The sequence below is a fragment of the Carettochelys insculpta genome, chromosome 13 (genome assembly GCF_033958435.1).
Source record: "Carettochelys insculpta isolate YL-2023 chromosome 13, ASM3395843v1, whole genome shotgun sequence".
NCBI classification, from domain to species: Eukaryota; Metazoa; Chordata; order Testudines; family Carettochelyidae; genus Carettochelys; species Carettochelys insculpta.
Window position 1 is genome coordinate 31,596,210 of NC_134149.1, and position 10,845 is coordinate 31,607,054.

The 10,845-nt window shown below is 38.7% G+C and overlaps 1 protein-coding gene across 2 annotated transcripts in view; it reads left to right on the forward strand.

The window, feature by feature from the left end:
• DACH2 (dachshund family transcription factor 2) overlaps nucleotides 1-10,845 on the forward strand; it is a 652,263-nt gene that overhangs the window by 508,942 nt on the left and 132,476 nt on the right. For both annotated transcript variants that reach the window (XM_075007949.1, XM_075007950.1), the window contains 2 exons: nucleotides 4,081-4,236; nucleotides 9,060-9,232. In XM_075007949.1, coding sequence (XP_074864050.1) covers nucleotides 4,081-4,236; nucleotides 9,060-9,232 — 329 coding nt within the window. The remainder of the gene's footprint in view (nucleotides 1-4,080; nucleotides 4,237-9,059; nucleotides 9,233-10,845) is intronic.

Below are 10,845 nucleotides of genomic sequence, written 5' to 3' on the forward strand. Positions count from 1 at the left end.
TATGTTGTGTTTTTCGAAAGGGTATGGTTTTTGAATTCATCATAAGACAGATTTATGCAGCCTGTTTAAATATACATACTCTTCCATGTGTGTGAGAGACCAAGCCCTTTGCCATCTGTTGCACCTTGCACATGATGAAGATCACTGGCCTAATTTTACTTGCCGTTACACCCATATTAACCATTGTATCCCAAGGCTGGATTTGATATCCTGTGTTTGTTTTGTATTATAAGGGACAGCTACATGTCCATATTGATTGCGCCTATTTTTTCTGAACAAAATATAGGAGCAGTTAACAAACATCAATAGCATTATCTTAATGAAAAAGTATATGTGGATCTTATCTTCAATTTTTATAAATGATTTAGTTGATGGAGGTTCTGATCTCTGATTATAATAATGAACAATTTGAAAATATGCACATTGTTGATGTGATGAGCTCACAATTTCATTCTTGTGTAAAAATGATTGCACATTCAATTACGCTTTTAGCATTTGGTGTGTGTGTGTACATATATACACAATTTTTGTGAAATGTTGAATGAGTGTCTGAAATTAGAAGAGTTGAGAATAGAGACCCAAATTTTGGATCTTTTACACTGTGCATATTTCACTTATAAAATGAGCCATTTGCTTTCTTACTGAAGTCAAAAATTACTTCACTGCTGTCTTTATACAATTAGCTCATATGCTAGTGTATAGCAACTAAAGAATAGAATGGATTTATGCTGGGTCTTTAAGCTTTTTGCCTATTAAATTCATGCTTAAATTTTTCATATTGTATCAAGCATAAGAAGAAAGAGATTTTTTTCAAGAAAGGATAAGAGCTACCTATTAAGGTTTGTGTCTTTAACTGCTCAGTGACAATTCCGTTAAACAAGGTCTGCAACATGGTGTATGTACTGTCAGGAAAAAGGTTTTGTGGACAACAGAGCACTACCTAAAGCTTCAGGAATCCTGCAGTCTAATTACAGCTATGCCACTGACCTGCAGATAAGTTTTGGCAAGTCACCGTGTCTCAATGTTGCCATCTGTAAAATTAGGATAATGATATCAGTTTTGCAAAGTGCTTTTCTAGCTACTGGTGAAATATGCTATGTCAGAGCTAGGTGTGTTATTAATAATCATTTTCTCTATCAAGAAATTAAGGATCACAGAGCTTAATTATGGGAACCTCTTATATCTTTAGCACAGCAGGGTTTGATGATAGCTGTGTAAATTTCAGAGCACATAATACATTTCCCTTAACATTCACCTTTGATCGTTTCATTAAACTTCACTCTTAGCAGTGTTTCCCCCTGCAAGGGAGAAGTGATTGTGGGTGGAAGAAACTTGCTGTAGTAAGGCTAGTGACTACAGGAATAGTTACCTGAGTGAAATGTGTTGGAGGGAGAAAAAGTATTTTATTGGAATTTGGGTCATTGTGAGGAACTGACGGAATGAGAAACTGTTAAGAGCAGGAGATTTGAGTTTGGAGCTCTGGCCACAGGTATGACAGGAGGGAAGAGAGCTTCCAGGTCTGGTCAGTGATTTTGTTCTCTTTTTTCAAAAATCACCCGGACAGACTTTCTCTGCAAATGGCTTACATTTTGAAGGAAGTAAGTCATATGCTTTTTCAGTTAAAAAGGCCTCAGTCAGTTAAAATCATCAGATTACCATTGAAGTCCATGGCTCTGACTTCACAAAGAAAAATGTATGAAAATGTCTGGGGTCCTGACCAACAAACTCTTACGCTTTGTCTAAACTACAGTGGTCATTTGAAAGAAGTTCTTTCCGAAGATCTCTTCTGAAAAAAAAAAAAACATCTTTGTGACCACACATAAAAAAGCAAATCAAAAATCGATCCAGTCTTTCGATAGAGAGCAGCCACACCCTGGCTGCTGTTTTGAAAGAACAGGCCAGGAAATGCCACAGATCAAAAAATCCAGTGCCATGGAGGGTTGCTCTTTTGCATAAAGGGCCCCCAGGACATCTACATGCATTTTTTCTGAAATAATCTCTCCAGAAAAGGCGCTTTTCCTCATCTGGGAGCAGAAGAGGGCTGCCAGAAAAAGTGCCGCGTTTTTTCAATTTAATACTGAAAGAACACGTTTTGTGTATAGAGGCTCTGTGGGATTTTTCGAAAGAGACCAGGCTTTTTTGAAAAAAAATTGCAAGTGTAGACGTAGCCTTACTGTCCATAGATACAGTGGAGCTAATCATGTATAAAGTCAAGCTTGTTTGTAAAGGTTTGCAGGGTAGGGCCTTCTGCTTTGTAAATAAAAGTCGATTGTCTGAGGACAGTTGAGATATTTCTATAGGATACATCAGTACCTCAGAAACATGTATGTATGTAAATTCTTTTAATGATTTTGAAAAGCTATTTTTAACATTTAAGTGTTGGTGAAAATTTAGGTCTCTTAAATACATACAAGCTGTACTCTGAACAACAATGCTTTTTTTAAAATTAAACATTGGGCTAAAATATTGAAAAAGCGTCTGGAAAATGGAAGAAATCTTTTGGCAAATCCGTTCTTTAAAAGTGTTCTTAGAAAATTATTTTTCTGGTTTAACTCAAGGAATATTTTATGAAATATTGACACCAATATTTCAGAACAGCCCCACGTGAATAACTGAAGTTTCAGTTCAACATGGTTTGAAAGAGCCAATATGCAGTATATTCACTTTATAATGGAAATGCTTGTACTACTTTAACAATGGCTGTGGTACTGAGCACTGCTGCAATTATGCCATATTAAATTATGTTGTATGATATAATTTAGTGCTGTATAAATGTATCTTTCTTAGTCAATGCATTGCTCATCATTTTACAAATTACAAATTTGTAATGGTAAGGTAATTCATGGCGTGGACATGATATTAAAATGATAGAATGATTCCCATTTTGCACAATCATTGATCTTTCAGTCTTTTGCATTTGGTAGTATTAATCACATTTATTGGCTGAGTATTGCCATAAAGAATGTTGAATGTTTCTATGTGGTTACGTTCATCTTCAATTGACTATGTTTTTTTTGCCTGCTGCCTCTGCCTATTCCATGACAACAGTGTACAACTGATTCTAATTGGAGTTCAAGTTAATACATTCTAGACAATATCAATGCTACAGATACACAGTGTCTTATCATTCTTTAATCTCATCTCAAACATTCATTATGGAAAGAAAAGGAATGTATCTATATTAACTTTTTGGCCTCTTTATGTTCCTGAAACGTTCAGCTTCCACACCTCGTTGTTTCAAGGCTTTATTCTGAGGACCAAACTCATTGCAAAATCCATACCACACTCTATCTTATTGGGATTTAATAGGAAGAGCATGTGATTATTTACATGCATAACTGTCTCACGTAGGGATCACTGTGAAACCAGTACAAAATAAGATCTCTTCCTAACGGATTAGTATTACATTATTTAGACTAACGTATTTTGCCTTCTCTCTTAGATATCAATTATTGTTGAAACAATTACACCTGAATGCTACATCTGAGTGCCTCAAAGCTGACGGTTTACATGCTCAGTCTCTGAATCTCTCAGTTATATTCAGCATTTAGCATTTAAGCGGAGTCTGGTCTGGTGCTCTGAGCAAAGGAGTGGGATTCAGGAACTACTAAATAATAACCCTGATGTTAAAATTGACCCCTTTGGTGGCTGTAGGCAAATCATTAAAATTCTAAGCATGTTTCCTCACCTACTTCCATGAAAAAGGCTCCCGCTGGGCATTGTTAATGGTGAGATTTCGTGTGGATTACAGAAGAGTCCCTTCTTAGTTGTTATCGTAACTAGTTGTGAGTCCTTCCTTTTTGTGTCATTTCACCATTAAACATCTAATTTTCTCAGAATGGGTACATGCCATGGTGTTGCAGTTAGGACATTTGGCCTGGTTTACAGCTATTGAATTATTCATTTATTTCAGGTACAGCACCTACATGCCTTTTTGCTACTGAGTAATCAACAAACTATGAATTATTCCAAAACAAAAATGAAGTAATTTAGCATAATCAAAAATGTGCAGTAAAGCCAGCAAAATCACTTCAAGAGATGAATATGGTATTTACAATATGTTTGTACACTATTTTTCAGGTGGGAGTGAATCCTCCTGGGATAAAGAGAAACTTCAGTCTCCAATTACAGCAGGATCACAGCATGGTGTTGGTCACGCCTCACTATCAGGACAGTCCAGCCTCGGAAGTACACATCCGCTCAGTCCTCTCCAGCAAAATCACCTGCTCACCAACAGTGCGTATACTGTCCTTATATGTAGTCAGAAGATACTCTAAGAAATAAACACCATCAGTCTTATACCATTTGTTTGTAAAGAAGGAAAGATATACAAGAAGCTGGGAACAAGTAAATGGCATGTGATAACATAATATGCTGCAAGAACTGGGCAACAGATTTATGTGTAATAGAGGAACCGAGTTCTGAGACTATTGTTATAGACACAAAAGCAATTACACACTCATACACAGAGAGTAAGTAAAGTAGAAGTTCTATTATCTGGAAACCCTGGGGAAATGGGTGTGCCAGATATTGGTGCTGACCCTCTCCACTGGCCCTGCTGCAGCCACTGCTGGCCAGCAGCCGGTCCCTAGCCCCACTGTTGCCAGTCCCTAGCCCTGGGGCTGCCAGCCCCACCTGCCAGCCCCAGACGGGCAGCCATTGGTGGAGCAGGTGCCAGCTAATTGAGCGTGACAGTTATCCAAATTCTGGATAACCCAGCTCTTATGTAAAGGCAGGCTGCTTCTTTATTAAATTATTAACAATTAGAAACCATCCCCCAAACTAAGTGGCAGAGCTGTTCCATTGTAGAATAGCCCTGGCTTCTACAAACCTGAGCGTGATAGATATGAGGGCAGCATCCAAGTTGTATCAAACTTACGACAGAAGTAATGTAAATCCCTGAAACGCAGCTCTGGGTTGCTGGTTGAAAGTTGAAAAATTCAGTCATTTGCCAGTTTTGCCAAATAAGAAAAAAAAATTCCATGCACCAAATTTAATTTGGCAATAAACACAGTCAGCAATGTCCAAAGAGATCTAGTATGTCTCATAAGCCAATTCTATACTCACCCCCAACTCCTCTCCACTTCTGGAAGGGGCATGGTAATAAGCGGAGCAGATGATGCAAATGAGGCATGGATTAAAATATCTCACGCCTTATTAGCATATCCCAACGAGCATATCCCAAAGCTGCTGTGTAGATGGGGCTCCTTTAGAAGGACGGGGGGGGGCGGTCCTGCCAAAGGAAATCTCCCTTCTGGAAGACCTTTCTTCAGCAATGAAAAGCAAATGGACATTTTTCCAGAAGGAAAGAAGAAAAAGTAGGGCATCAACAAAGATCGTCAAATTAACCAAAATCTCTGCTTCTACAGCTGAATTGCTTTTTATAACTGAATTATCAAAGATTTTACAAAAAGCAGCAGGAGTCTGTGTCTTCTCAACTGGCCCTCCAGCCACTGTTCCCCATCTCTTGATTATAGAAACATGATCCCTGAAAATAATACAGGAACAACACAAAGGCTGAAGAAAGAGTAGGATAGTAAAGGTTTGGAAAAAAAGAGATTTTGTGAGGCAGGTATTTTGACTTCCCGGTTTCTTACAAAGGTGCTCAACATGGGGGATGGGGGTCACCAAATTTACACATGACTGCTTCTGTGCCATGGGATTACCCAGGAGTATGTGTCTTCTCAACTGGCCCTCCAGCCACTTTCCTTGTATTAAAGGGGCCAAAGCTTGAAAAAAGAGAAGGACAGAAAAGGTTAGAAAAAGCTTTTTGGCTTCTCACTTCACTACACAGAGTTGTCCAACATGGGGTTTGGGGCTCACCAAATTTCAACAAGCAGTGTTGCTCAGGCAAGGTAGGGGGCAGCCAAGATTGATTTTTAGGGGGTCAAACCCCCTTATCCAATGTGGGCAGGTGGGGTGGATCAGAGGATGAATGGTCAGTTGACATGGTCCCTTCAGTGTTGCTCAGGCAAGGGGGCCAGCCCCAACTGACTGTTAGGGGGCCAGACCCCCTCATTGCCATAGTAGGGTGTATGGTCCGTGGCTGCAGAGCCAGCTTACGTGGTCTCTCCCCATGGCAGTAAACCCCTGAAAATTATAGCCTCCAAGTGAGACTTCCACCCAGTGGCAGCAAGCCCCCCCCAAATATTTTTGGCAGGGGATGGTTGAGGTCCATAGTGCAAGGACCAGTTGAAATTGTCCCCCCGGAAGCAGCAAGCCCCTGAAAATCACAACTGCTGGGAGAGACTTCCCTCAGAAATCTTTCCCACCCTTGGAACCCTCACCGCCTGCAAGCCAGGACAAGGTGCTGCCTGGCATCATGGTTCACAGTGAACAGTAAGCACATCCTTTCCTTGGGTCTGGGGCTACCCATGTGATGCGACTGGGCGTGGGAAAGATCCCTACTGCGTGACACCTGTGGGGGATGGAGGGAGGTCCCTGCACAAATGTAAACTGCAGAAAAGATGTTTCTCAGCTTCTCATACAAGCACAACTGTCACCCAACAGCCTAGTTGCCACATGGTGCAGCAAGGCAGGGGCTGGTGCCAGCACAGAAAAAAAGAAAAATCCAAGTGCTCAGCTTGCAGAGGTAGAGATGGAACCATGAACTCTGTCTTGGCGCTATTTTTAATGGGTAAATGCACTCACAGTGCTGGTAGCAAAGAAAGAAGTTTCTCAGCCTCTCATACAAGCATGACCTCACAGCCACAGGCTTCCTGGTGCCAAATTCAAATTCATGGGCTTCCTGTTACCTAATTTCTGTGCACCTGGAGAAAGCAGCCATAGCGGAAGCAGCCATAGCAGAAGACTGTGAGTTATTTTGGGATACATAAGGGACACATCTGGAGGCTAAAGAATTCGATTAAAAGACATGGCGCTTCCACATACTTCATTCAAACTTTTAAATTCAAACTTCATGCTACACCCATCTGCTTTTGATGATGTTATGATATCGATCTTAGCACTCCCAAAAATCGAGCTAATAATATTTACAGTGAAGACAGTGACATTGTAAAATTGAGATAACTGCCTTAAATTTGACTTTATCATCTGGTGTAGACATAGCCTAAGCCTTTCACACTTTACACTGTGTCACAGTGCAGATGGTGACTTGATTTAACAGTGATGGATGTATATCACACTGTGAAATAAGCGACCAAGCTATAAATACAATTTCAAGATCACTGTTTAGACATAGTACATGAATAGTTTTACTCATGAACTGAATGTCTTTCTTTTATCTGTTTGTACCCTTTCATAAACAGTTAGGATCTGGCATCTGAGTAAGTGGAGCAGATCATGGGATTCTTATATACTAGATGATTCTTTCATCTGGAGTACATGCAGACTCACATAATTCAATAGCTACATGTTTTACGTATGAGACTATAGTGTTCTTCCCTGCTTTGGTAATCTTTCAAATTATTTTTCAGTATTTTTATTCTAAGTAGTTGTCTAAAGGCTTTTAAAAGGTTTATTGTCTATCAGACATTATGTCTGATGATTTGCAAGTGTAAAATGCATTTTCTTTATAGTTCTCAGCAATGCTTGATGGATTGTGCCTTGAAACTGGTAATGTGCTGTTACATTCTGTTTGTAGTTTGCATTTAGTTTGCATGTCAATTGGACTTTAAGTAGACATACAACTCAGTGTGGACAGATGGTGTCTGGGAGTTTTGGAACTCTATGGAGTATGAGGAAAGATTATCAGGCTGCTAGGGAAGATACACAAGGGAACAAAAGCTTATGTATATAAACCCTGAAGGGGATTGTCAGTATGGTTTAAAGTAAATGGAGATATCCATGGACTCTGCCTTGTTACCATCTTGATTAAGAATGACATGGTTCACCCCATAAACAAAGTAATGCAAAGCATCATATGCCACAGTGAATGGGTATAATGTTTGGTTGATGCACTGACCAGGAGTAGTCAGGCTGCTTAGTATACAGATGATTCTGCTCTTTGTGGGCAGTTGGTGGGTTTTGTGATTGTTTTTGGTGTCTGGATGACCAAAGAAATTGTATTTTGAATAAAAAATATTATGTAAGTGGATCATCTCATGACTCTCTTACTATGGGAATATAATCCAGGCAAACAGTGATTCTGTAATTGGTAATGACTAAGTTAGAACCATGGTAATAAACTCCAAGAAAGATCTACATTAAATAGACATATAGTTTACAGTTATGATAAGCTTTACAATTATGTCATTTTCATATTTTGCCAGAGGTTAGCGATAATCATTTCTAACCTGCCTAAGTTCCTTTTGCAGAAATTGTTGAGGCATTTTGACTCTGTATAGTGGCAGAATTGGTCCAGTTTGTTTTGAGAAAATCAGGTACTCCGCATAGGTAAAATGGGATCTGGCAGCCTCTCCTGAGAACTCTAATGAACTAAGTGTTTCCCAAAGTCAGAGCAGGCTTTAGTGTTGTAGTCATTGCAAACATTGTGATCGCTTGCAAGAGTGGTGATGTTAAGGGGTACTGAACTCAGATTCTCATTTACACTACTCTGGCAGTGCCAAAGAGCCTTAATGTTGATGTAAATGTAATTCACCTGTTTTCCAGGCCCCTTTATAATGCCTGGAAAAGGCTCCAGTGTAGTCTGTCTTATGTGGAAATATTTTTTTTATCTTAAACTGGAACTCTGGATATCTCAAGTCAGAAATTTAGCTACCATCTTGTATTCGGTCCTTACACAACACCTCAAAATCTAGTCTCCATTTGATGCTGTATGTTCCATGGATTTTTACACTGCTGACGAAAGGTGTTATTGAACTTGCAGACTGTGGCATGCATATTTCATTGGTATTGTCTGTTTGTTTACAGCTAGATTTGTTTTTCATTAATGCATTATGGGATGTACATATCATTAGGCTTTAATTTTAATTTTTAGACTTTTTAATTATTTTAAGTGGCAATGTCATAATAATCATACTCACAATAATGACTATCTAGACTCATTACTCATTGTGTAGTATGATACCTGTGCTCTTGAAGTAAATTGTTGGATTATGAAATGAGACATTAACTACCATGCCAACCATCTCTTTTAGGGATAGATCTGCCATTTATGATGATGCCCCATCCTTTGCTCCCGGTCAGCCTACCTCCTGCTTCAGTTGCAATGGCAATGAATCAGATGAATCACCTAAATACTATAGCTAACATGGCTGCCGCAGCCCAGATGCATAGTCCTCTGTCCAGAGCAGGGGCCTCTGTTATAAAGGTAAGAGTCCAGTACTGATTTAGAAGACAATGATTTATGGATAAATACACACTCCTGGTGGCAATATACTTCTTTCTTGGGAACATAAGTGAGCAGCTATGTGTTTGTACAGCAGCTAGTACCCTGGATCCAGGTTCCTGGCAGGAGTCTTAGGTGCTACCGAGATATAAATAAATATTCATTATAACAATCACCAAGCAAATTAAGAGAAAAGCAGCTGGATACAAGTATATAATATCAGTGAAAGCATATACTAACATGGGCCAGAAGTTGGGAGGGAAGCAAGTGTTACACCTAGTAATCAAAAGCTATTTTAAAATATAATGTAAAATATTCTTTCATTTTGTTCTTAAAGAAAAGTACTGTGGGTGATGCCAAGAATTTGAACATAGTGAGCCTTGGTCTAGTATCTGGGAAATAGTTCAGAATATAATTAAAAGGGCTTTGATGAGCGATATGACTACTGCTTCTTTAAATAATGGATGAAATTTACTTATACCTTCAAAAGACTTTTGATAGAAACTCTTGCAAATAGACTATTAGTTTTGTAACAACTTTGAAAGAGCAAGTCTGGTCATGGAGTCAAACTATATTAAAGAGACAGGCCTAAATTCTCAAAGGGAGATTATAAATAGAAGTGGATTATATAGAAGGATTATATAGGATGAATTGTATAGAAGAGCAAGTGAAGTCAATGTGGAAGATTTTGTAAAATTTAAGAAAAATGGTTTCTCGCACCTTTTCATTTGAGCGAAAAATGAAAGGGGTCGGTTTTAATTTTTGAGCATGTTTGTCGCCATAGCAACTTTAAAAAAAATAAAAATCTTTTTGAAATTATAGTATGATGAGGTAGTTATAGTCCTGTTTTTGTCTCTGCTATGTGTGTGTGTGTTAAAATATTAATTTAAATGTTAGGTCCTAATTTAAATTAGTTAGGTCTTAATTCTCTGTTGCTTTGCCTCTTGTGTAGCCATTTGTAGTTATACAAAATAAGTGTTAAAATGCTACCATTTCAGGAATCAGGGATTCTGATTTTTATTTCTGGCTCTTCTACTGACTTTCTGAATAAAACCTCTTAATATTATCCCCATTTTATAACAGGGGGAGATGGCACACAGCTTCCCTTATGACTCAGAAATCTTCTGGAAATAGGACTCCTCTGTATTTTTTATTATTACAACCTGCAGTGCAAAGTGTATAATACCTCTGGAGAAGCAGTAGATCCTAGAGGCATTCTAGCCAGAATTACTCCTGTCTGATATAGGGGAATATGCAGCAGAGTGGACGCTGTTGTAGCCTTTCACATGATCTTTTGGTATGTTTCTCTATTTGAAAGTGTTTAGTGTTGTCTTCCTCCACTTTGTGTTCTGACTGAACAAGGGCTAAAACTATGGCTGCCCCTTGTGTGGAGGTAAAAGACTTCATTTATTCTGTCTCTTTTTCATGCATCAGTCTGATCCTTAATGATTGTAACATGCAATAGAAGCTTCAGATTAAATGAACTATATGCAAGCGAAGTATTGTTTTTGTCATTATCCATTTGTACTTTTGTTATATCACACCAGCTTGCCACTATTTAGGTCCGTGTAACAGGAGTACATAAAACTGACCAT